Source organism: Rhincodon typus, chromosome 16 (assembly GCF_021869965.1).
Source record: "Rhincodon typus isolate 14 chromosome 16, sRhiTyp1.1, whole genome shotgun sequence".
NCBI classification, from domain to species: Eukaryota; Metazoa; Chordata; class Chondrichthyes; order Orectolobiformes; family Rhincodontidae; genus Rhincodon; species Rhincodon typus.
Window position 1 is genome coordinate 56,732,762 of NC_063347.1, and position 27,116 is coordinate 56,759,877.

Genomic DNA, 27,116 nt, shown 5'->3' on the forward strand with positions numbered 1-27,116 from the left:
TTCTCCCTTATGAAGGAAACTGACAGCTGTTTTGTTTTCTTTCACTATATGTGGGTGTCACTAGCTGGGCTGGCATTTATTGCCCAGAGGGCAACTAGAAGTCAAACACATTGCTGTGGGGTCTGGAGTCACATGTAGGCCAGGCCAGGTGAGGACAGCAATTTCCTTCCCTAAAGGACATTAGTGAATCAAATGGATATTTCCTAGCAATTGACAGTGATTTCATGGTTAGCACAGGACTCTTAAATTCCAGATTTTTTATTGTATTCAAATTCAATTGAAGTGAATTCTATTGAATTCTCTGCCATGGTGAGATTCAAACCCGGGTCCTTAGAACATTACCTGGATTTCTGGGTTAATAGTCTAGTGAAAATACTACTAAGCCATCACTTCCCTCTCTGCGTTGAGTCCAACCTGTACTAAATAAAGGATAGAAATGCCAAGGAATGAAAAGGTTAATAATTCTGAGAATTAAAAGAGAAATCTCAAACAAATCCTGGATACAGATGAGTGACTATTTTAGCATCATTGTATCGCAACCCACTTGTCAAGTTAAATGAGGGCCCAGAGAGAAGGTAATAAAAATGGTCAAGTCTACTAAAGTAGTACATATTCAAAAGATTAGGTTCAAATTCATTAAGTGACAGCCTCTGAAGATTAATTTACTGACCTGCAAGAGTAATGACAGTGTATCATATAACATCCCCCCGCACCACCTAGAGGTACATCACTACCTGGAAAGAGAATAAGAAATAGCACACCAGGCATAAAGCCACACACAAATCCTCAGATTAAAAGGGCGAACTCCAATTACCTGGTGTGATTTGACTGCTCGTGCCAGTTGGGGCGCTAGGAAAATATCTTGCTCGTTTGGTGGATGATTTATATTGACTAGGACACGGCCCAGATCATCTGGCTGATTCAAGGCATCGTTCACATGTGCACCACTACTTTCTTCATTCACCTCCTCTTCTTCGTTACTGGATTCACTGTCAAGAATGTGTAGTGAATCTTCTTCCCCTGAGCTCAGCTCAATCACATCCTCTGAAGAACAGAAAAATAAGTTGTAATGAAAAACAGGAAGGGTGTTAGCATAAGATGGGGCTTGTTTGTGTTGAAACAGAAGTAAGGAGTACTTATTCAATAGGTCTTTGTTTCTTTGAATGAAAAGCGGTCTTTGATTTTCAAGTAAATTGGAGCATCAATTTAAATTGCTATGGAACAACAAAAGTCTCCTCTGGTTTCTGAATGAGCCAATGGCTTTATTCATTGTGAACGCCTGGAATCTTGTTACCAAATGAATCCCAGGACAGAAATAAGTTTACTTCCCTGCAGGTTGTGTTGTAACAAGCCTAGCAAACCAACATATTTACGGTTAGGATTCTAGTTTTACAAGACTGAGATGTATTAAAATAATAATTTTAATTAATATTATTATAATAATTTTAGTCTCAACTCAAATGTAACTTAAATTACGTCAAAGATAGATGAAACTGATTAACCTAGAACTATTTCTAAAAATGGAAACAAGCTCACTAGTTTGTCTGTTGCAATTTATTCATTATTTGTCAAATTCTCGTTTCGTTTTTCTATTTATTCACAAATAGATAGTTCAGTTATCACAGCCTCAAATTTTTCCAATCCATGGGTACTGTCTTCCAATTCAGTTAGCAACATTTTGGCATAAAAGGATACTGAATCCGGTAGACAACATTACAGCAAGTAGAGACTCAGAAAATGCTGGAGAAACTCAGGTCTGGCAGCATCTGTGGGGAAAGAAAGAGTTAACATTGAGTCCAGTATGACTGTTCTTCAGAACAGCAACTTGGATCACTTTAAATCTTCAGGTTTGTGCAACTATGCAAGCAAAAAATTTCAACAAAGGTGCAGCTATTGGGACAAGACCATGTGGGAACCTTTACGAAACCAGAGGTTTAAAAAAAACATAGACATAACTTGTAATAAGGAACTGTGCAACTGATACGATGCAAAGACAAATAAACTTTATCTCCTTTATTCATCAATGCCCTCTTGTAAATGTCACTTAAGTGAATAATCTTTTTACCCATGTTTGACCAATCAGGAAGCAGCAAGATGTGAAACTCCAGCCCACTGGAAACTCAGTCATTAACATGGAAGGTTTAGGTAGAGGGAAGCTCTTCCTGCTCTGTAATAAAAAAGTGCCAGTGAAGGGGCTGGTGGCTCAGAAAGGAAAAGGGAAGAATATAACAGCAAGATATTCAAAAATAGTGTCAGCTATCCATTGCGGTCTTGAACAGACCTGATCAGATTAAAGGTCATGAGCTTCAATCAGCTGGCTGAAGCTTCTAATCTTAGGGCCGCAACGGAGCAATTCAAGAAAAGTATTTCAACGTCAATGGATGTACTTCAAGAAAAGTTGGATTTTATCAATGACCAGAAGTCAGAAGCAGGCTTTCCTTGGGCAGTGTGTGCAACCACTATGTTAGATAATATAAGCATATGCAAAACTGCAGTGACAGCAGCACCAGATAACCGGGTATTTAAGATTACACTGATTTACATTTAGGATTTGCAAATATCTACACTGCAATTTCAAAATTTCAAATTATGTTTCAAATAGATTTGAATATTTGTGAAAAGTCAAATAGTGCATTATTTTGGTTCCCTGTTTTTCTCATTTGCACTTTGAAGGCATTGATTCTTGGTGCCATGGGAGCTGGCAGACCAGTATTTAAACCTGGTGCCTTCAGGACCACAATGTCACAGTAATATAACAAAATATGCCTTTAGTGACTGGAAAGGTTACACATAAAGTCAGAGATATACAGCACAGAAACAGACCCTTCAGTCCAACTCATCCATGCTGATCAGATATCCTAAATAAATCTAGTCTCATTTGCAGCATTCGGTTCATCTCCCTTTAAATCCCTCCTACTCATGTACCCATCCAGATGTCTCTTAAATGTTAAAATCATACCAGCCTCCACCACTTCCTCTGGCGGCGCATTCCATATGCGCACCACCCTCTGCGTGAAAAAGTTGCCTGGTAGGTCCCTTTTACACCTATCCCCTATGCCCTTTAGTTTTGAACACCCCACAACCCGGGGAAAAGACTTTGCCTATTTACCCTATCCATGCCCCTCATGATTTTATAAACATCTATTAGATCACCTCTCAGCATCCAACGCGCCAGAGAAAAAAGCCCCATCCTGTTCAGCCTCTCCCTATAGCTCAAACCCTTCTACCCTGGCAACATCCTTGTAAATCTTATCTGAACCCTTTCTAATTTCACAATATCCTTCCTATAACACCTAAAATCAAAACATTTCTTCATCTCATAGTTACAATGGCACCACGAATGTAGAACTTCAGTTAAGTATGGTAATGAGAAAAGATTCAGTTGTTCTCCAAAAAGCAGAAAATCCATAAACTGGTTTAAAAAGTGTGTAAAATCAAGCAGGGTATCAATAGGTAAATACAAAGAGATTGTTTCTGGTCCGTAGGTCCAGATAGGTCAGTTGCCAAAGGCACAGATGTGAAGGTAACTGATGAAAGAACCAGAGGGTAACAAATTTATAGACCTAGCAAAATACCTGATTTTCACTTCTACTGCTAGATAACAGATTGAAATATTAAGGTGTAAATGGTGCTCCCTACAGTGAGTCCCAAGATATTTATGTGTGAACATTTCTCCGATCAATCTGGGTTTAACAGGGAGTTTAGCAAGTCAGTGATTAATTTGTTTATGCGCTTGCAAATAGTAAACTTAAAAAGCATTTGCTGTTCCTACCACAAGCATAGCTAAAATTTAGAACAAGAAGAATGAACATAATAGAAAATGCAGAGCACTTGATTTTACGCTAGAGGTTTGCTTTGGGAAAACTGACAATTAGGAACAATGTCTCTAACGTGTGTGGAGCAGTTTACAGGGGCATTTGGTAGCATCTTTATTAAAAATATATACCATGAGATTATTAAATCCCAGATCTAAGAATGAGTGGTAAAGAAAGGTCATAGATCACTATACTCCTAAGTAGGTAGCTACTATCTTGAAGATGTCTTTGGTGTCTCTACAGTAATTTTGTCTTTCCTTACTGTGTTTCACTTTCAGGTTCTTGCAACACCATACTGCAGGTCACAAAGTAGAATTTATATTGGCGAGAGAAAAGCAAAATATCATAGATATTGAAAATCCAAAATAAGAACATTGGAAGCACTCAGCAGATCCAATAGCGTCAAAGGTAAGACGCCAGTTTTGTTGCCATTTCAAACAGGAGTGTATTGCTCACATTTTAAAAATTTTTTAATTCATTTAGGGGATGAGGGCGTCACTATGCTAGATCAGCATTTATTGCCCATCCCTAATTGCCCAGAGGTGGTTCAAGAGTCAACCACATTGCTGTAGGTCTGGAGTCACATATAGGCCAGACCAGGTAAGGATGGCAGTTTCCATCCCTGAAGGACATTAGTGAACCATTAGATGGTCATCGTTAGACTCTTAATTCCGGATATTTATTGAATTCAAATTCCACCATCTGCCGTGGCAGGATTGGAACTTGGGTCCCTAGAACATTACCTGGGTCTGATGGTTAATAGTTCAGCAATAATACTGCTAGACCATCCCTTCCCCTAAGGTAGAAGAATGTGGACAGAGTGTACAACGTACATAATGTGTTGTTTGTTATGATGGTAAAATTATAATACATCTTTTATGTTCATTCGCCCCAAAATTTATTTTTACTATAGCTGTTCATTTCCTGAGTATTTATGGTTGGAGTCCCATACGATCTGCAAACTCAGATGTGATCTTTCATGCTGAAATTCACCCATCACTGATCTACAACACAGACAAGATTGGCAGTTCCTGTGAAATGGTACCTCAGTCCACACTTGTTTTCTTTTGGGTGTGGACATAGTGCTGAGAAAATGGTGGAGGAGCAGCAGGAGGTAACATTAGAGGGTATAAATAACATGGATTTCATCAATGGCATCTATGCCTAACGCTCACCATTCTTTAAGACCTTTTCCTCGGCCGCTGCACCCTCTTCACTCCCACTGCTTATATCCACACAGATGACCTCAGGTTTTGGGAGTCTCGGAGGAACTTCATCTGTTTTCTGCGTAGTTTCCTCTGAAATGAGAAATTAGAAGGGTGGATACAACTGCTTTTGCTCATAACCATCTCTTTTTAACCAACATTTCTTCACTTAGAGTCATAGAGGTCTACAACATAGAGAAAAGCCCTTTAGCCCACTGTGCCTATGCCAGTCAAAAACAACCATCTAAGTAATCTAATCCCATTTTCCGTCACTCGGTGCATAGCCTTTTATGCCTTGGTATTGCAAATGCCATTTGAAACTTAAAACCTTTTTTTCCAGTACAACTCCCGTTTGGTAGTTCAGAACCTGAGTATCACTCAATTGCAAATTATCCTAATGAGTACAAGATGTAAAGCTTCGATAAATGTGTCTTTTTTCAGCTATTATCTCCTGTTTTCATTTTCATTGCATATCCAGAATATAAACGCTTGTTCCTTCATTTCTTCTTTCGCTGAAACATCCATTTCTGATCTTGGCAACCAGCCTCAGAAATGGGAACATGAGGTACAGCCCACATAATAAAAGCATCACCATATTTCCAAGACCATCAACTTTTACTGATGCATTGAGTCAGAACAACAAATGGAGAAATGGGTGAAATATATTTTATTTGCTATACCTGTGATGAACATTTAAGATTAATTATATTATTTTGGTTCAAACCTGAAGGCTGTAGTAGTTGTACCCTCAAATAAGCAGCACCCTTAAAATTATGGCACAGCTGGTTCTGAAGGAAAGTGTTCCTGATAATGAATTTTATCATCCACTACAGTATCTGCTGAGTGGGCATTCAAGCAAACTCATGGAGGAAAGGCTTTTATTCTATTTCTCAGTACCTACCACTGGCCGCCTCCTTATGGGAAACTTGGCAAGGGGAAAAAATGCTTTCACAGACAATTAAGTTTTCCAGTGGGGGGGGCCACAGCTTAATTGTTACCAGTTATCTATTTCGCATATGGAACTAAAGAAACTGAACAGATTTGCAGGGCCTGTGGACTTTACTGTATAGCTTACCTAAAAATGTATCTTTCGATTGAACCTTTGACACTTTCAATCATTTTAACTAATTTACATGCAATGGGGCTGAAACAGTTACAGACTGCTTAATGCAGCAGTACTTGAAAAACATTTTCAGATAAACATATTCACTTACCCTCATTCCAGACTGGCTCTTTTTTTAAGGTTTGAGTATTGGATTCTGAGGGCAGTAGAAAAACAGATTTTAGAAACAATCGTGATCAATGGTCACTTGCTTAAGGCCACTTGGCCCAGGGCAGTCATTGCTGGACAGCTTATGAAATCATCATGGTCACTCTTTAATCCCTCATGGGCTCTCTATGCCTTATTTCTGTAATCTTATTCAGCGTCTAATCCTTCTGACCTCTTGTGCATCACATCTTGTCTTTGACCTTCCATTAGGGTCCATATTTTCAGTTACCTATTCCTTAACTTCAAGAATTAGCTCCCTAAATCTCTCTCTGCATCTCACTCCATTTAGGACACTTTTAAAAACTGAACTATTTACCCAATCTTTTGATCAAGTGACCTAACATCTCCTTCTGGGATTTGATGTCAAATGTTCTCTGATAACTGAAACATTTAATGACATTAAAAAGCTGTCCAGGTTAATATGCATCCATTTGAGGTAAAATACTTAAATAAGGAGAACTCAGGCAATCTATTTCCACTCAACTTATGTGTTACTTTGTTTGCTATCTCAAATCAACTTTTGTTTCTAAACATGCCTAACACCTTTACACTACCTTCAAGAAAGCAAGTCTATGCTCCTGAAAGAGAGCTTCACTGGGGAACATGAATTGGAGAGCCAGGTCTGAGACGTTGACAGATCTGCAGCATTCTCAAATTACAGATATTAAGATGACCCCCCAGAAGATCAGAAGATCCAAAATTGGGTATGTGGATCATCACTACAGATTTTCCAAACCTGTGTTTCAGTCAAGCATGGCTGCTTGCTTGGTGCAGAACCTTGTGAAATTTACCTTATTCTCCATTTTAGCTTGCCAACTTGTGGTTGAAGACCTTTTCACCAAGCACAATTTCCTAAAATGCAGATTTGTACCAGGCTGACTGACCAGCTTTATTTCTGTTTTAATTTGTTGATTTTCCTCTCCTCTCCAAATAACTTTCATGCCACTTTCAAATAATGGGTATCCCTTTAGCCAACTCTTATGTAGGGGTTAATCACAAACATTGTCTGCGTATTTCAATTCTAAGATTTCTGCACATTTATAAAACAATGGAGAAACCTAAAAACAAAGGCACTCTTTGCCAACCACAGATTCTTGAGAACAACCTTTCTGAAGTATGAGAACCTGTAAGGGATAAACTGAAAAATAATGTCAAATGGCCATTCCATGGCTACTGAGGTAACCTGCTAGAAATCAAAATAAGGGACATAAATTTTACCCCCAATGCACAAGGTGGACTCCATCTACCAGTTCTAGGGCTCCTCCTAATTAAATGGAGACTTTTCCGGTCTTGACGGTCCTTTGCCTTTTTCATTGTGCCTCTGCAGTATATCAGCCTCATTAAGGTGAGACATGGCTTGTCTATGTCCAGGGTTACATGAATGGAAGTTCCATTTGAAAATATCTCATTTCTGCCATGCCTCTTTAGGCACTGCTCACCTTTGCTTTCTCTAGGTAACAAAGACTGGGACTCAGAATTCAGAATGTATACACACATTTTAAAAGGTTTGTTGCTCATTTGTACTGTGCTGATGCAAGTCCCAATTACTACTTTTTGACACAATTACATGCAAGTGGTGCTGGGGAAGGTCCTGCAAATCATCAGTAAAAGCTGCAAGAGAAACAGCAGGTATACTGCTGGCACTCTCACCTTGTATGAGATCAAATGGCAAAGCTGGTAACACAAATTCCTTCCTCTGTTGCTCAAGGCGTTTGAGTCGCTCTAATTCCTCCTGCTGTGCTGCTTTGGTTCCAGCCTCAAGTTGGTCCTCCCGTAGTAGTTTTCTGAGAAACAAAGAGAGAGATGAGATATTGAAGGGATTCAGACCAAAAAGACCCACACCTAAAAATGGTTATAATTCAGTATTGCAAATATAGTCAACAGACTGTTATTGAGTGAATTGCATCAACATCATGTTAAACCACAATTAAACACAAAATTTCCCAAGTTATAACTTCTGATTTCAGAAAAGAAGGAAGTAATGATAACCAATAAACATAGTTGTGCCCAGTTAAAAATCATTAGACTCATTTCATGCATTGATACAATTAGCAGACTCCCATAAATTTTGCCAATCTTCATTTATTTTGACTGCACTTAACCATACTAAGTATCTTCCCATGACACTGCAAATCTCCATGTATCTATGCTTGCTTATGCTACTGGTGTTTTGTCCTCTTCTGCCATTGAGGACAAGAAGAATCATTGAAACAACAAGTCAATCATTTCCTTGCTTTCTATTAGCCTCTCCTGTATCTGTCATTGATGGACAGAGCCCTTTACCACACCACTTCTCAACACATTTATAAATATTTATTCTAATCGTAATATTACTGGCAAGGTTTTATTTTCAAATTCATTTGGCACTTACGTAGTGAGTGCAACCTTTGTTGCTTGTGATCTCTCTCCCAGACTGTTGGAGCTTCTGTTTTGTCTTACCTTTTTGTAAGTATTTTCTTTCAGCTTGCTACTGTCTCTGACCTCATTTATTAGCCATATTTGTTTAACTACATTAGTGGAATTTTTGTCTTTTAAGGGTATGTACTAGTTTTGCAACCTACAAATACTTCACTGTAATTTTCCCCATTGTTTACCCATTCACAATTAAGTCCAGCTCACCAGTGTTAACTTCTTATCCCTTCAAATTTTGTCATAGATTTTCATGATTCCCATACCTGATATCCAATTAAATAATTATTTGCAAGTTGTTTCCTTTTTGTAACATTGTTAATTAATTAATTCAGTTCAAGCTCCATTCTAAGGAATTGCATTGGAATAAAATTTACTTGCACTCTCGAGTTCTAAATATCCTGGCATTCTATTAGCTTCAGCCATCACTTCCAGGCACCACTTCAGGTCACACACCCTCAACCCGGACTCATATCACCATTCTTTCATTCCCAACATCATCTTATCAAGGGCAATCAGGAATTGGAAATAAATGGCAACTTGCCAGTGACATCAGCAAACCAGGAACAATAAAAATAATTCCCTTTTGCCATATTATCCAAATGATCAAAGTTAACAGGCCTAACCCAATTCCCACATTCCTTTCTAATTGTCCTTGACTATTTAATTCTCTTCATTGAATGTTTATGACTCCAGTAGCATTTGATGAGTTTTAGTGAGATAGTAGGAACTGCCGATGCTGGAGAATCTGAGATAACAAGGTGTAGAGCTGGATGAACACAGCAGGCCAAGCAGCATCAGAGGAGCAGGAAAGCTGATGTTTCGGGTCGAGACCCTTCTTCAGAAAAAAATGATGAGTTTTAGTGTTTAGTTATCTTTCCAAATGCAAATCACAGTTTAGTCCTAAATAGGCTTGTCTCGATAAATTGATATTGGACTTGGAAATCTAGAATTTTGACAGATTTTAAATGTTCAAATGCTGACACTGGCATATATCTCTCTCTCCCACTACCAGTCTGGAGTACTGTATTTCATTAAGATTCAGTCTCAGATTTTATCCTTGTAGCTTTTAGTAAGTCTTCTATTTGAAATTTTTGTCAAACTTTTTCATTAGTTCACACAATACCAGAGGAAGATCCGCTATGAACTTTAAGTGCCATGTACCTAAAAAGCAGACTTAAACAGACACTGCCTGTTTCTCATTAGTTTATCGTGATGCAGATCTCCAGTCTTTCCATTCTTGAAATTAGACAAATGCGACATCAGCTTCCTAACTCAGATTTGATACTTTTTTCCTCAATTTAAAACCACTGCCTGTTATGATTAAGAATTTGAAGTGAGAATCAACCCATGGGCTTGAGGTCTATATGACTCAATTGTACCTTGCTTCTGTCAGGGTCACTATTCCAAACTAGCAAATGGTATATCTTACACATGTCATGAATAGAAACAACACCTAGGAGTAAGTTAGCAGAACTGACTCAAAACATTCAGATGTCAAAAAGCATAACTGTTCCCGCTGTAGTTAATCAGTCGATCTCGAAGGCAGTAAGGAGGGTACTAAGAGGACATGAGACTAAATGGGCTGTAAGCAATGCACCACAATACCATCCGGTAGTCTCGGGCTGCTGAGAAAATTAAGTAAATAAGATAGAGTTTCTGAACCATCACTATCCAGGTGACTGAAATGGGTCTCAATTCGTATAAGGTGCTGGTTCAGCACCCCGGTCAAATATTATATCATACTCACCGAGCCTACTCAGAAAATAAGCCTTTTGTGAATGGATCATACTTAAGATTACCACTACCTTCCATTAATTCTGTTGATATTTTTGCAACTTCGAATTTTACTTTGTCTGTATTCAGTTTCTGCGTAAATTGCCACTGATTGTATGTGATACTTCTGCTGTGTAGCATTTTCAGTAAGCGTCATTGACTGTCTTTTTCACTGAACAAAGTGAATGATAAAGAATGTTATATTGATATAGCCATTAGATGGCAACTTGCTTCACAAGACTAGCAACTAAACTGATACACTTATTCAATGGATTGGACAGCAAAGGTAACTTTACTTTCCAGTGTTGGTTAAAATTCCTGAGTAACTCCGTCATATTGACCAGGAATGTTGTAGCTTTGAAGCAAGCTCTGACACTGAATTGGTGAATCTCGTCTGGGGAAAAGGGAAGGAAAAATAGGGCTAATGTTAAAAGCTAGAGTCAATGGCTGCTTCATTCCTCACACAAAATCAATTTATTCGAATAAAACAACCACTGAGACCTCAGACAGGAACTGAACAATTAAGTGAAGACACAAAATAAGCTCAGCTGTGACCAATACTGATGACAGTTCATTGTAATTGTGCTGCAATTTTTAGTTGTTTATCAAGGTAAAGGACCTTAATGCTGGTGAACAGACATTTTTTTGAGGTTGTAGCCTTGCTCGCCGTGCTGGTGTGTTTGATTGTAGATATTTTGTCACCGCACCTCCGGTGAAATGTTGGTGTTCTGTCCCACTTGTTATTTATATGCCTCGGTTTGCTGGGGTGGTTGCCATTACTTCCAGTTCTGTTTCTCAGTGGCTTGAACATTAGGTCCAGTTCAACGTGTTTGTTGATGGAGTCCCAGTTGGAATGCCAGGCCTCCAGATATTCCCTGGCATGTCTCTGTTTGGCTCGTGCTATGGTGGATGTGTTGACCCAGTTGAATTCGTGCCCTTCTTCGTCAGTGTGTGTTGAGACCAGTGAGAATTGGTTGTGTCTCTTGGTGGCTAGTTAGTGTTAGTGTATCCTTATTCTCAGTTTTCTTCCAGTTTGGCCTATATAATGCTTGTCACAGTCCTTGCATAGTATTTTGTATATTATGTTGGTTTTATTGGGTGTGGGTATGGGATCCTTCATGTTTGTCAGTAGCTGTCGCAGGGTGGTTGTTGGTTTGTGATATTGATATCTAGGGGTCTGAGTATTTGTGATATTGATATCTAGGGGTCTGAGTAATCGCCAAAAACCACCCTGCGACAGCTACTGATGACGTAAAGGATCCCATACCCACAACCAATAAAACTAACGTAATATACAAAATACCATGCAAGGACTGTGAGAAACATTACACAGGCCAAACTGGAAGAAAACTGACAATAAGGATACACAAACACCAACTAGCCACCAAGAAACACAACCAATTCTCACAGGTCTCAATACACACTGATGGAGGACACAAATTCAACTGGGACAACACATCCATAATGGCACGAGCCAAACATAGACATGCCAGGGAATTCCTAGAGGCCTGGCATTCAAACTGGATCTTCATCAACAAACACATTGAACTGGGCTAGATATACAAATGACTGAAAAACAGAACCGTAAGTAATGCCAACCACCTGAGCAAACAGAGGCATTATAAATAACAAGCGGGACAGAACACCAACGTTTCACCAGAGGCGCACTGACGATGTTACCTATCAGGGTGACGAAACGTCTGCAATCAAACACACCAGCTCGGCGAGCAAGTCTACAATCTCATCCACAACCCAAGTTACAAATCTTCTCAAAAACTTTGGACATTTTTTATTTAGACGTTGTAATACTGTAAAAATTCAGATTGAATCTTCCTGCATTACTTTGCGTAATGGGTTCGCGTATCTGTTATTCTGTTGAAAATTTTACCCACTGTTCTGTACCAGTGCATTTCACAGGAAACAGCGAAAAGTAACAGCTGAATACTAATATCTAGGCAGTTGTTTACACTTTCAGTATCAAACTTCTGAACTGGCCTTTTCCACAGGCTGAACAACTCCCCTTGGCACTAGGACGTCCTTTAAAGCAGAACAAGCCAATCATATCAGATTGCACAGCTAGCTTCAAACAGTTCTGTGATGATATGGTCTGCAGTCTGCATCAATGCCAGTGCACACAATGCAAAATTATTGCCTACTCTATCCCAGAACTTAAACAGGAAGAACTTGTCATACCGGATGTTTCTCCTCATGTGGCCAGGCTTTGTTGACCTCTGCTTCTTGCCATTTTCTGAGCAAGACTGCTTCCTTTCATTCTGTGATGAGGTAGTTGAGGTGGAGCATTTCCATCCCCTGTCATCGGGCTGTGAAGAATGCTCAGAGCTGACAGGGGTGGGCACAGATTCATCTGAAAGAATAGGAACAGGAGTTGAACTTGTGCTCACAGCAAAATTTCGAGGTTGCTACGAGCCTTTTATCGCTCAACCATAACTTCAACACTTAGTATCTTAACAACAGTACAAATGATCCTTTATTCAAGTGATAAACTGGTCATGTACTGGGCATGAATGCACTCTTGAAATCATTCTGCTAGTGTAACTAGTAAGGCAGATAAAAGGGAACCAACAGACATTGCAGGAGAGGATTTCCAAAAGACATTTAAGAAGGGGCCACGCAATATGTTAATATGAAACTGAGAGACTTGGGTGTAACAAATTTTGCAATGCGTAGGGGATTCGTTAACAGACAGGGAACAAAGAACAGAGACCAAAGAGACATCTTCAAGTTGATGGCTGGAACGAGTTCAGTGCTGCAGGGTCAGGGATAGAGCCTTATTTATTTACAATCTAGATAACATAGATTAAGAGAGAGTGAGAATAATGTATTAAAACTGGCTGACATTACAAAAATTGGTGGAAACTTAAGCAAAAAATAAGAAATCCGAGTAGGCCTACAAGCTTCTACATTATTCAGTAATGTCATTGCTGATGTGAATGTGGTTTTTACAGCCATTTTGTTGCCTGCTGACCTTTATACTGTACTCCACAATGAGTTCACCACAATTATTTTTAATCAACACAGCATGCTGTTACACACCTCCACGGCAAGGAGGACTTGAGCAATAGATCTTCTGGCTTAGAGGCAGAGACTTTACCACTGCACCACAAGACCCCTTCACCACATTATCATAGTGAGAGACTAAAGGCTTTGAAAATGAAGCTATCTTCGTATATTGATTTTGTTTTAGTTGGGAGGGGGGGCACTAGTGGGAGGCGTGACAATATTATGCCTTTAAGAGATGTGCTCTCTCCTGCTTCTCTTGCAGAACAGTGTTGTCACAGTGGTGCCCAAATATCTTCTTCAGAGAGACAGTTGGTAAACAGCTTTGAATTCTCCCTAGGTACTTTTTAAGGTAAGTCAAAAGAATGAGTGGGCAGCATGAGGCTTTCTCAGACCCAAAAAGGAGTTTGCTTTTGCTCTCAGTTAGTTGGCGACTTTTGCTGGCTGCTGGAGTTGAAAGCTTGCATTCGCTGCTGCTAGAGTGAAGTCTTAGACAGAGGCTTCCTCTTAAAAACAAAATCAAGAAGGTCAGAATGTTTCTTTCAGTGCTTTTTCCTACTCAATTGGAGAGACACAGCACATGAGAATAACAACTGTGTTGCTGAATTGCCTTTGCCAAGGGGAGGTGGAGGGGGGTGGATTTATGGAATGTTGCCTTTATTGGCACAGTTGATGATTAGTGGTTAAATAATACATTACCTTAAGTATTTCAATAGAGAGAAGTTATGCCAATTTCCTTTTATTGTATTTTAACTGCGTTGTAAGAATAAAATGTGTTTTAAATAAAGCTTAGTGGTGGACCAATCAAATCTGGAACACAACACCTTATTTATATACAAGTTAGGGTCTAGGCTATCTCTCTAAGGTACTCCGGTGGGGTGGGGGTCTCTTATCCGGTCTATAACAAAAGCATAAAATAAAGCAAGGCAAAATAGCTGATTCTGATCTTGTCAAAACTCCCACACCTTCGAGTGTGCTCAAAAGGGACCGGAGAAGGCCATTCAGAAACCCCAAGCCTGTTTTATCATCGTATTAGATCATGACCTACCTGTGCCTCAGCTTCATTTATCAACCTTTGATCCTGTGCTTGAAAATGTCAATTACTTTTTGAGGAAGTGAGCTCCAAATTTAATACTATGTGCAGAGGCAGGAAAATCACAAGATTTTCACATAGTTGAAAGGTCACATCGATCTTTAAATCTGTATGCACCTTGGCCTTCCCTCTCTAGTCCAGAATTAGAAACGTTAATCAATTTTGCTTCCAAATTCCACCCCATGCTCACCTTCATCTGGTCCATCTGGTTCTTCCCTTCCCTGACACCTGTTTCCACTTCTGGGATAGGCTACCAATATCCACTACAAACCCACCGTCTCCCACAATTACCTTGACTGTATATCCTCACACCATGCTTCCTGAAAAGACTATTACGTTCTCCCAGTTCCTCCATCTGCATCTGTTCTGATGATGCCAACCTTTGACAAGGTCGTCCTCAAAACTCCACCTTCTTCCTCAACCCAGGATTTCCCCACGACAGTGATCGACAGGGCCCTCAGCCACGTTCAACCCATCTCCCACACTTCGGTCCTCATTTCCTCTCTTCCCTCTCACAATGGCAATAGGGTCCTCCTTGTCTTCATCTACCGTCCCACCAGCATCCACATCCAAAGGATCATAAGCTGCCATTTCCACCACCTTCAGTGGAATGCCAACACCAGACATATTCCCATCCCCTCCCGTGCCAGCCTTCCACAGGGACCATTCCCTCCAGGACACTTTGGTGCACTTCTCTACCGTCAACACCTTCCCAGACTCCTCTCAGCACCTTCCCATGCAATCGGCAGGTGTAACACTGCCCGTTTACTTTCTCCCTCCTCACTATCCAAGTGATATACCTTCAATCCACCGTCTCCCACGTCCTTACCCTAGCCCCACACACCATGCCTTACCATCACATGGACTGCTACCACAAACAACCAACTGTCAGCTAAAAATGGTCTCCTTTAGCAGCTATTCATTCTCCTAGGTTGACTTTTACCCATTGCTTTGCCTGCCCAACTGTTGTTCTCGCTCTTTCTCTGGGCTCCATCTATCAGTTACTTCTTCCCCCTACTCCCCCACCTATTCTTTGGCATATACACCAATGTTTTCATAGCTACAATTAGTTCTGAAGAAGGGTCACTGGACCTGAAACGAAGGCTCTGCTTTCTCTCAACAGATACTACCAGATTTGCCGAGTTTTTCCAGCAATTTGTGTTTCTGATTTCCAGCATCCGCAGTCCTTTGATTTGCCGCTAGTCTTTGCCACATCGTATTAAACAAAAATCAGAGGATTGGGAAAGTTTAAGGGCCAACAAATGTTGAGGGGATGAGGAAATAAACAGTTACCATCACTAGAGAAAACATACAAGGCAAACTAATGGGATTAAAAGTAAAAAAGGTGAGTCACACCCTAGGATTTTAAGGAGTAGCTACAGAGATGGTGGGACACACTGACTGTAATTTTCCAAGAATGCTTAGATTCTGGAAAGTCCCACAAGGTTGGAAAACTAACAGCACAACACACTTATTCAAAACAGATAACTGTAGACCAGTTAGCTTAACATCTATCATTGGGAAAATATTAGTCTTTTATAAAGGATGCAATAGCACAGCATTTAGAAATATAGCAAACTTAGTTTTAACCGGCACCTTATGAAAGACATCCTTGATAATCCAGCAAAAATTACATACTTCAAATACCGGAAGTTTACTGTATTATCATGATCTCCATGATGTTACAGTAGTCAGTTTAGGATGTGAATGAGAAAGCACTCTGCCAGTAAGTTTTATTTAAGGCAAAATTGCATTATTATTTGATTAATGTTGTAATAAAGTATAACAGTGATGTGTATACCTCATGCATTATGTTTTTCTTACTTAGTGCGTGTTTTTACATGGATAATGTGGACTTCTTGATGAACTGGAATTTGATCGAGTGATACATTCCTGGTCCCATAGGTGCTGATTAATTTACAAAATAAAATTGCTGTACATAATGCAATCAAGCACAGTCAACATGGCGTAATGAAGTGGAAATCATGCCTGCCAAAATGATATTTATTTGAGGCAGTAACAAGCAGGATAGATAAAGAAGAACCAGAAAATGTTATATTTGGATTTCCAACAGAAGTTCAATAAGGTACTGCACATAAAACCACTTAGTAGACCCCATCACGTTAGGAGTAGAATAAGCACGAACAAGCATTTTCAGGATGGCAACCTATGAGTAATGCAGTGACGCAGGGATCAGTAAATGGGTCACAATTATTTATCATATATACTTATGATGTGGATGATAGAAGATATGTACTATTTGCCAAGTTTGAGGATGCCATGAAAGTAGATGGGAAGGCAACTACTGAGGATGACAGATGACACAGTCTACAGACGGATTTCAACAGGTTAAGTGACTGGGCAAAACCTTGCTTTAATGAATGTCAAAAATGTGAGGTTACGAACTTTGACAGGAAGAATAGAAGCAGTGAATACTATTTAAATAGGGAAAGACTGCAAAAAGCTGCAGCAGAGAGGGATTTAGGAGTCCTACTGCACAAGCCACAAAAAAAAAACTGGTATCTGATAATAGGGAAGGAAAAAGGCTTTTGATCCCTATTTCAAAGGGAATAAAGTATAAAAATAGGGAGATCTTGCTAAAATATATACTAGTCAGACCACACCTGGAACTGCAAACTGTTTTGATTCCCTTACTTAGGGAAAGATACACTGGCATTGCAGGCAGTCCAAAAACATTCACTAGGCTGATCCCCGTATGGTGGAATTACCTTGAGAAGAGATTGCGCTTGTACTCATTGGAGTTAGTAGTACAGAGGAGATCTTATTGAAATAAAGGATTCTTAGGGGGTTGACGGGCTAGATTTGCAGAGGTTGCTTCCCCTTTTCGGAGCTCCAGGATCAGAGGGCATAATCTCAAAGTAAGAGATCACTCATTTAAGAGACGGAGTCTTTTTTCTCTCAGCAGGTAGACAATCTGTGGAATTCTTTCCCGCAGAAGGCTGTAGGGGTAGGTTGTTAAGCATACTCAAGGCCTTATCAGATTATTTTTAATCAGTAAGGGAAATCAAGGCTTGTGGCAATAAAGTGGAGTTGAAGATTTATCACATCAGCCATGATCTCTCTGAATGGCAGAACAGAATTGATGGATTGAATAGCCTACTTCTGCTCCAGTGCTTTATGGTTTTAGTATACAGCAAAGAGGCAGATCATGGAGAAAGCATTTTGTAAGAAGTGACTGTGATAAAGGGCATGTCACAGAGATGGGAGCTTCACAAATCCATCATTAGTAAGAAAAATTCCAAGGTCTAAGTTTATATTCTAACTGAAGATGCATTCAGGAAAATGATTAATTTATTCAGACTGGGTTCTTGCACAAAAGTCTATATTCTCTGTTGCTGAGAAGCAAATAATACATGTTATGCAAGGCAACAACTTGCAATAAGTCTGAAGGACATGGGTTCGATTCTAACTGCTTGAGATTTACACACATAATGCAGACTAATACTTCAATTCCATACTGAAGAAGGAGTGTGCCACTATAGGAGATGCAGGCTTTCTGATATGTTAAAGCAATTTAACACTACATTATTTTGTTAGGGAGCTTCATTCTCAGTCTCCTGAAGCAATACTTATTCCTCATCACAAAAGCAGAACATCTGGTTATTTATACCACTTTTGTGCTTGTTGTGAGCAGTGTTTCCCTACATTAAATATTGACGTAACAACTCATGACATAAGCAGATTCACAAAAGTACTGCATTGGTTATAAAACCATTTGTGGCATCCTGAGGATATGAATGGAATTATACAATTTCAATTTTTTTTAATGACATAGCAAACCTTAAATAATAAAACATGAGTGTGTTTGACATGTTGTCTTATGACTGTTGAAATAATTTTGAGAGGTTCTAAGTACTTCTTCAGTTCTGAAACAGTCGAACAAAGAAAGGTGGACAGCACCAGAAAAACTGCAGAAGAGGAATCAGGCCAGGAAGTCAGAAACCATGCCAAATATTTAATACTATTATACGACAGGAAAATCCTTCATAAAAGTTTGAATGCCCCATCCAAGAGTTGTCAAACCTTACTAGAAAAGCAATCTGAAGATACTGGATTTGACTCACCAGATTCGATTTTAAGTGAACACATCTCAGCTGTTACGAACTTACATAACTATTACTCAGCAAAAAGCAAACAAACTGCTTGCAGGCACAGAGTAAACATCAATCAGAAACTACTCCTGGCTCAGGCTCATTTTAACTACTGCTACCGAGTGTAACTTCCTGGTTGCCAGCAAGGAGACACCGAGAAAATGTTGCTTACTTGTTAAATGCAGGGTGTTATCTAGAGGAACAGGCTGCTTAATCTGTCAGCCAAGTCCGTCACTCTTGTAGATGCCAGCTACTTTGATTCTTCCTCAGTGCAGGTAATTGGACTGCTCATTATAAAGAACCACTGGCTGAACTTCCATCAAAGTGTTAGCTGAAACCTACAAGAGATCTCAGCGCAGTGCAACCCCAGCACATGAACTCAAAGGCTGCAGTTAATTCAAGCGAGCACTAACAGCTCAACTGAACAAAGAACCTTACATAACAATTCATACATAAGGAGGGCTCTAGCAAGGGAAATCCATACATACGACATGCACAGCATACTATTTCATATCTGAATTATTTTCCTTTAATCTCAACTGGAAATGAGCTTTAAAGCAAAAACTTCCCCAGTCCGCCCTAGTAAATTATCATGACATTATTCAGAAGGAGAGCTTTTCCCAGTGTCCCTTCTAATACTTAATGCTGAACCTGTATTGCAAAAACAAATCTTTTGGTCAATATTACAAAGCTGTTTGTGGGACCTTGCTGTGCACAATTTGGTTGTCATGGTCCCTTCAGCAGAGTCAAACTTCTAACTCTCGGGAGATCCTGAAAGTAGTGAAAAACACTTAACAAGGCATATAAACACCAAGTCAGCAGACATTTGAAAGACATGACAAAGTTTATTTGTTTAATATAAACATTCAAGGGATCAAAAGCTCACTTGGTCATTCAATGGTTGAATGCAGTACCAAAGTGGCTCTGTGTCCCTGTGTTAGATCTAAGGTGATGAGTTAGCGAATCTTGAACTAAACGACCTCACCACCCACTGGGTTAGGAGCTCCTGATTATTATCCATAAGACAACCGATGTACATCAAGCTGTGCCTATATCAAGCTTAAATCCTCTCTACAGAAACTTGCAAAGAATGAGCAGCTGGGTGAGTATATTGGATGCTAGAGTTAACACAGCTAGGGTTATCACCTTCAGCATAGGACAGGGAAAAAAAACTGGAAGAAAAAGCAAATTCTCTGGAACAAGTCCAAACTCAGTCTGCACTCATTGTCACACCCAGCAGGCCTGAGTCCAAGTCTGAGCCTTCAGAATACAAATTGCATCGACAGAAATGTAATCAGTACTCGTATTTATCCACTCCAAGCCCAATCTGCTGGATTTTTTAAAAAACTGTTGCCATGCACTGTCCCACCTGTGCATCTTGTAGAGTGCCCTCTACTCACATTTGGCACTGATCTCTTTGTATCTCTCCTCCCATTCCATTCTAACATTCATTACATAACATTCAGACTACCCAAGCCTTATCTCCTGCGTCCAACATTCAAAGTATAGCAAGTATCTATCTAAAACCAATTTTAGCCAAACTTATCCCTCAACCTCCTGAACTCCTCCTTCAATCTTTCCAGCTCCCTCAATCTCATCTTACGGCTCTTTAAAATCTGCCTCTGACAAAATCTTTGCTCACTCAACATCTCGTGAGCCAGAGTCACATTTTGATACTACCATCCCTGTGAAGCACGTTAGAATATTTTTCTATGTAGAAAGCACTAGTAAATGAAAGTGGCTGTAGGCATTGCTACCAGTGGTGAAGCATGGGAATATAGAAGAGACCCAAACTGATACCTTAGAATGACCATTACCAAAAAGTATGGAGCTGTGCAGCCACCTATTAATTTCCACGCAAGCAGAGATCAAGTCAGCCCTCTAAGTTACCACACGTGCACAGCTGCAAAAAATAAAGGGTCTGTTCACTTCTCTTAATACGACAAATACAACAGGAAGAAATTAGAGAGAACTTTGGCTGCAGTGCAGGTGGGAGTTAGAGACTAACTACAATTGTATGCAAGCTAATACTCTGCAAATACATGCTTTAAACTCAGCTTGCTTTAAAACACTTGTCACCTTGTTTGTGCAGTCATTCTAGGAATAAACCTTTCTGACATCAGGACAGGAGACTGAATGCGTAGGTGTCATGGTGTCTTTGAGAATACTGTGATACACGAATAGAAGACACTGGGAAGCAAATTCAGAGCTGTGACTGAAGGTGCTTTATATATGTGGAAGAGAAAAGTTCTGCTCAGCAAGAAGGATGTCAATCATCGCAGGTTAGTCTTCAAAAGAGTACAAGAATCAAATGACAGTACTTAAAAGGAGTAACAAGAACATATTGCTTCGAAGTGCTTCAAAATCATTTAAAGTTTGAGTCATTCTTCTGGGGAAGCTTTAAAAATGGGTTTGCATGCAAATGCACATTACTGAGCTTTATCTTCCAGTTAATACAGGACTGAAGGTGTTATATCTGAATGCACGCAGTATAAGGAATAAGGAGCTTGTTGTGCAGATTGAAACTGGCAGGTATGATGTGGTAGGCATCACGAAGACATGGCTGCAAGGGGATCAGGATATGGAACTGAATATCCAACGTTATACATCCTATCGAAAAGATAGGCAGGTGGGCTGAGGGAGTGGGGTTGCCTTATTAGTGAGCAATGAAATTAAATCAATAGGAAGAAACAAAGTGGGGTCAGATGGTGTAGAATCTATGTGGGTAGAATTGAGGAACCAGAAAGGTAAAAAAACCATAGTTGGAGTTGTGTACAGGCCTCCAAACAGTAGTCAGGAGCTGGGGCGCAAGATACACCAGGAGATAGAAAAGGTGCGTAAGAATGGCAAAGTCACAGTGATCATGGGGGATTTCAATACTCAGGTGGACTGGGAAAATCATGTTGGTAGTGGATTGCAAGAAAAGGAGTTTGTGGAATGTCTACGAGATGGCTTTTTGGAGCAGCTCGTGGTGGAGCCCACAAGGGAACAGGCAAAGCTGGATTTAGTGTTGTGCAATGAGGCAGACTTGATAAGGGAGCTTAAGGTAAAGGAACCCTTAGGAGGCAGAGATCATAAGATGATAGAATTTACTCTGCAGTTTGAGGGGGAGAAGACAGAATCAGAGGCAATGGTATTACAGCTGAATAAAGGCGACTACAGAGGTATTAGGGGAGGAGCTGGGCAAAACTGACTAGAGGAGGAGCCTAGCAGGAAAGACGGTGGAACAGCAACGGCAGGAGTTTCTGGGAGTAATTCAGGAGACGCTGCAAAAATTCATCCCTAGGAAAAAGCAGCATGGTACAGGGAGGATGAGGCAACCATGGGTGACTAAGGAAGTCAGGGATAGCATACAAGCAAAGGAGAAAGCATATAGTGTGGCTAAGGGCAGTGAGAAACAAGAGGACTGGGAAGCTTACAACGACCAACGGAGGGCAACCAAAAAAGAAATAAGGAGGGAGAAGATTAAATATGAGGGTAAGCAAGCCAGTAATATAAATGAAGACAGTAAGAGTTTCTTTAGATATATAAAGGGCAAAAGAGAAGCAAAAGTGGACACTGGACGACTGGAAAATGACTGCGGAGAGATAGTAGTGGGGAACAAGGAAATGGCTGAGGAACTGAATAATTACTTCACGTCTGAAGACATGAGTAATCTCCCAAAAATTCAAGACAGTCAGGGGACAGAGCTGAGTATGGTGGCCATCACCAAGGATAAGCTGCTAGTAAAACTGATTGGCCTGAAGGTGAATAAATCATCTGGACCAGATGGACTACACCCCAGAGTTCTAAAGGAGATAGCTGAAGAGACAGTGGAAGCGTTAGTGGTGATCTTTCAGGAATCGCTAGAGTCAGGGAGGGTCGCAGAGGACTGGAAAATCGCTAACGTGACATCCCTGTTTAAAAAGGGAGTAAGGCAAAAGATGGAAAATTATAGGCTCATTAGCCTAACCTTGGTCATGGGTAAGATTTGAGTCCATCGTAAAGGATGAGATTTCTGAATATTTTAAAGTCTATGGTAAAGTAGGGCAAAGTCAGCATGGTTTCATCAAGGGGAGGTCATGCCTGACAAATCTGCTAGAATTCTTTGAGGAATTAACGAGGAGGGCAGACCAAGGACAGCCAATGGGTGTTATCCACCTGGGCTTCAAGAAGACCTTTGACAAGGTGCCACATGGGAGGCTGCTGAGTAAGATAAGGGCCCATGGTGTTAGAGGCAAGGTGCTAGCATGGATAGAAGATTGACTCTCTGGCAGAAAACAGAGAGTGGGGATAAAAGGGTCTTTCTCAGGATGGGAGCCAGTGACAAGTGGTGTTCCGCAAGGGTCAGCGCTGGGACCACAACTTTTCACTTTACACATTAATGATCTAGATGAAGGAACTGTGAGCATTCTGGCTAAGTTTGCAGACGATTCAAAGATAGGTGGAGGGACATGCAGTATTGAGGAGGTGGGTAGGCTGCAGAAAGATTTGGACAGGTTAGAAGAGTAGGCAAAGAAGTGACAGATGAAATACAACGTGGGAAAGTGTGAGGTCATGCACTTTGGTAAGAAGAATAAAAGCATGGATTATTTTCTAAATGGGGAGAAAATTCAGAAGTCTGAAGTGCAAAGAGACTTGGGAGTTCTAGTCCAGGATTCTCTCAAGGTAAACTTGCAGACTGAGTCAGTAGTCAGGAAGGCAAATGCAATGTTGGCATTTTTTATATTCAAGGCTTAACAGGTAAACGCTGAGAGGATGTTTCACCTTACGGGAGAATCCAGGACCAGAGGGCATAGTCCCAGAATAAAGGGTTGAGTATCTTTGAATATAAAAAGCAGGGATGTACTCCTGAGGCTTTATACGGCTCTGGTCAGGCCACATTTGGAGTATTGTGTGCAGGCCTGGGCCCCATATCTCAGGATGGATGTACTGGCCTTGGAGCAGTTCAGAGGTGGTTTACGAGAATGGCCCCAGGAATGGAAAGCTTAACGTATGGGGAACATTTGAGGACTCTGGGACTATACTCATGGGAGTTTAGAAGGATGAGGGGGGATCTAATTGAAACTTACAGAATACTGAATGGCCTGGACAGAGTGGATGTTGGGAAGATGCTTCCATTGGTAGGGGAGACTAGGACCCGAGGGCACAGCCATAGAGTAAAGATCTTTTAGAACGGAGATAAAGAGAAACTTCTTCAGACAGAGAGTGGTGAATCCATGGAATTCACTGCATAGAAGGCTGTGGAGGCCAGATCATTGAGTACATTTAAGACCGAGATAGATAGGTTCTTGGTTATCAAGGGGATCAAGGGTTACGGGGAGATAGCAGGAGAATGGAGTTGAGGAACTTATCAGCCATGATTGAATGACAGAGCAGACTCGATGGGCCGAATGGCCTACTTTCTGCTCCTATGTTTTATAGTCTAATGGTCTTAGCTGCTCCACCTCTCCCCAAACAGGACCAAGTGCCAAGGCTTAGACAAACAGTTGGCATCCAAACTATCCCTCTTAAAAAAAAAGGAAAGGAATAGGCTATTTGGCGTCCCAATCCACCTCCTCCATTCAACAGGATCATGACTGATCCAACACTCCTCACATGCACTTTCCTTTCCCTTTTCCATAATCCTTGACTCCCCATTGATCATGAATCTATCACAGCCTTAAATATACACAAGGAGCGAGCTACAAGAAGTTCCAAAGATACTCAACCCTTTATTCTGGGACTATGCCCTCTGGTCCTAGATTATCCCGTAAGGTCCTCTCAGCGTTTACCTGTTAAGCCTGAGATCACGCTTCATTCTTGTAAACTTCAATGACTAGAGTCCCAACCTATTTAGTGTTTGCTTGTAAGACAATCCCTCTATACCAGGGACCCTCCTAGTGAACCTTCTCTAAACTGCATCCAATGAAACAATATCTTTGCTTAAATGAGGGGACCGAAGCAGTTCTCAATATTCTAGATGTGGTCTCCTTGTACACTTGCACTAAGACTTCACTACTCTTATACATCAACCTCCTTGAAATAAGGGGCAACGTTCTGTTAACCTTCCTGATGTATCTGGAAAGGCAAGAACTGATTAGGGATAGTCAGCATGGTTTTGCGCATGGGAAATCACATCACATTATCTTTATTGAGTTTTTTTGAAGAGGTGACAAAGATGATTGATGAAGGCAGAACAGTAGACGTTGTCTATATGGATTTCAGCAAAGCATTTGATAGGTTCTGTATGGTAGACATGGAATCCAGGGACAGCTAGCCAATTGGATACAAGATTGGCTTGAAGATAGGAGACAGAGGGTGGTGGTGGAGGGCTATTTTTTGGACTGGAGGCCTGTGACCAGTGGTGTGCCACAAGGATCAGTGCTGGGTCCACTGCTTTGTGTCATTTATAGAAATTGTCTGGATGTGAATATAGGAGGTACAGTTAGTAAGTGTGTAGAATGATACCAAAACAGGTGGTGTAGCAGAGAGTGAAGATTATCTCAGAATACAACGGGACCTTGATTAGACTGGCCAAGGAGTGGCAGATGGAGTTCAATTTAGATAAATGTGAGGTGTTGCATTTTGGTAAGGCAAGCCAGGGCAAGATTTATGCAGTTAATGGTAAGGTCCTAGGGAGTGTTGCCGAACAAAGAAACCTAGAGATGCAGGTGCATAGTTCCTTGCGAGTGGAGTCACAGGTAGACAGGGTGAAGGTGGCATTTGGCATGCTTGCCTTCATTTGTCATAACACTGAGTATAGGAGTTGGGATGTCATGTTGTGGCTGTACAGGACGTTGGTGAGGTCATTTTTGGAACAGTGTGTACAATTCTGGTTGCCCTTCTGTAAGAAAGATGTTGTTAAACTTGAGAGGGCGCAGAAAAGATTTATAAGGATGTTGCTGGGACTGGAGGATTTGAGGTATAGTGAAAGGGTGAATAGACTGGGACTTTTTTTCTCTGGAGCGTCAGAGGCTGAGGGTGACCTTATAGAGCTTTTTGGGGCATGGATAGGGTGAATAGCTAAGGTCTTTTTCCTAGGGTGGCGGTGTCCCAAACTAGAGGACATAGGTCAAAGGGGAAAGATTTAAAAAAGGACCTGGAGTTTCTTTCTCATGTAGAGAGTGGTGCTTGTATGGAACGAGCGGCCACAGAAAGTGGAGAAGGCAGGTACAATTACATTATTTAAAAGGCATCTGGATGGGTGTACGAATAGGATGGGTTTAGAGGGATCTAGGCCAAATGCTGGCAAACGGGACTAGGTCAGATTGAGATGTCTGGTTGGCGAGGTTGAGTTAGACCGAAGGATCTGTTATCTTGCTGTGTGAAACTATGATTACCTCCTGTAGCTTTGTGTTTCATGCTCAAGAACCCCCAAGTCCCTTTATATTGCAACTATCTGCAGTTTTTATCCATTTAAAAAATATTATTATTTTATTCTCCCTTCCAAAATGACCAACTTTACATTTTGGCCAAATATTGTTCATCACAAGGTGGCTCTGGGAAGACTCACCTGGCCACGTCTCTTTTCTGGCTGAGCAAAAGAACCTTACAATCTTTGCACCAACAGATCATAACTTTCTATTGCTATGCATTAACCCAGCCTATATTTGCATTATATAGTAGACTAAGTGAAAATCTGAGTACCAGTGACTGCTACACAGACAAGAAAATGCTATTTTCACATTGCTCCCTGCCAGAAACTTCATTGTTCCAACTGCAAATTTTGTGCATGTACAGTCTGTACCCAAATGTGATAAATGTGATATTTTCCCCAAAGACTGTAACTTCACTTCCTACAAAACATTCAATTCCAGCCCAGCCTGACTCTAAAGGAAATGAGTGTCTTTGTGGTTGGCATGTGGATCCGGGAAAGCTGACTAAGTGTTTGACATGCAATCCAAACACCTTACACCTCCACATTAGCTGATACTCCCTTGTGAAGGTTTCCATCATTTCAAAACAGGATTTGCAATGAAGCCTACACGCACTGGGCCATGTTATCTGATGGACGATCCCAGGTAACCTGTCCTGGTCTTGGCCATCAAACATTCTGATAGCTTAAGGCCACTACAGTAATGCAATCTTCTTTGTAGACAAGGGTTTAAAACTCAGAATAACTATCATTTCTCACTTTAGAAGACTCAGCCTTACACATTTAAAAAAGTCTCTTTTCTCCCTCCTAAAGATGGAATGACCAGAAGCGAAAAGAGAACTCCAAAACTCCCTAAAACTGCATAGCCTGGAAGGAAAACCAAGAGCACGATCATGCAGTTCAGCACAACTCACCACCCCATCTCCCTATACAGATGTGACAAGAATGACTGAACCTCACCCAGTGACAGGGGTCTTGATTCAACAGAAACTGCTAGAAGCTTTCAGGTTGAGAGTCATTTTGTAGCTTCAAGCTATGCTAAACCTTATTATCCTATTGTTTCAAGCTACACATTGTATCTC

General features: G+C 40.6%; 1 protein-coding gene across 5 annotated transcripts in view; it reads right to left on the reverse strand.

Moving 5' to 3' along the window:
- rad54l2 (RAD54 like 2) overlaps positions 1 to 27,116 on the reverse strand; it is a 118,186-nt gene that overhangs the window by 36,357 nt on the left and 54,713 nt on the right. For all 5 annotated transcript variants that reach the window (XM_048606531.1, XM_048606527.1, XM_048606528.1 and 2 more), the window contains 5 exons: positions 12,669 to 12,840; positions 7,941 to 8,074; positions 6,235 to 6,279; positions 4,991 to 5,113; positions 815 to 1,044 (listed from right to left, as the gene is read on the reverse strand). In XM_048606531.1, the coding sequence (XP_048462488.1) occupies positions 815 to 1,044; positions 4,991 to 5,113; positions 6,235 to 6,279; positions 7,941 to 8,074; positions 12,669 to 12,840 (704 nt within the window). The remainder of the gene's footprint in view (positions 1 to 814; positions 1,045 to 4,990; positions 5,114 to 6,234; positions 6,280 to 7,940; positions 8,075 to 12,668; positions 12,841 to 27,116) is intronic.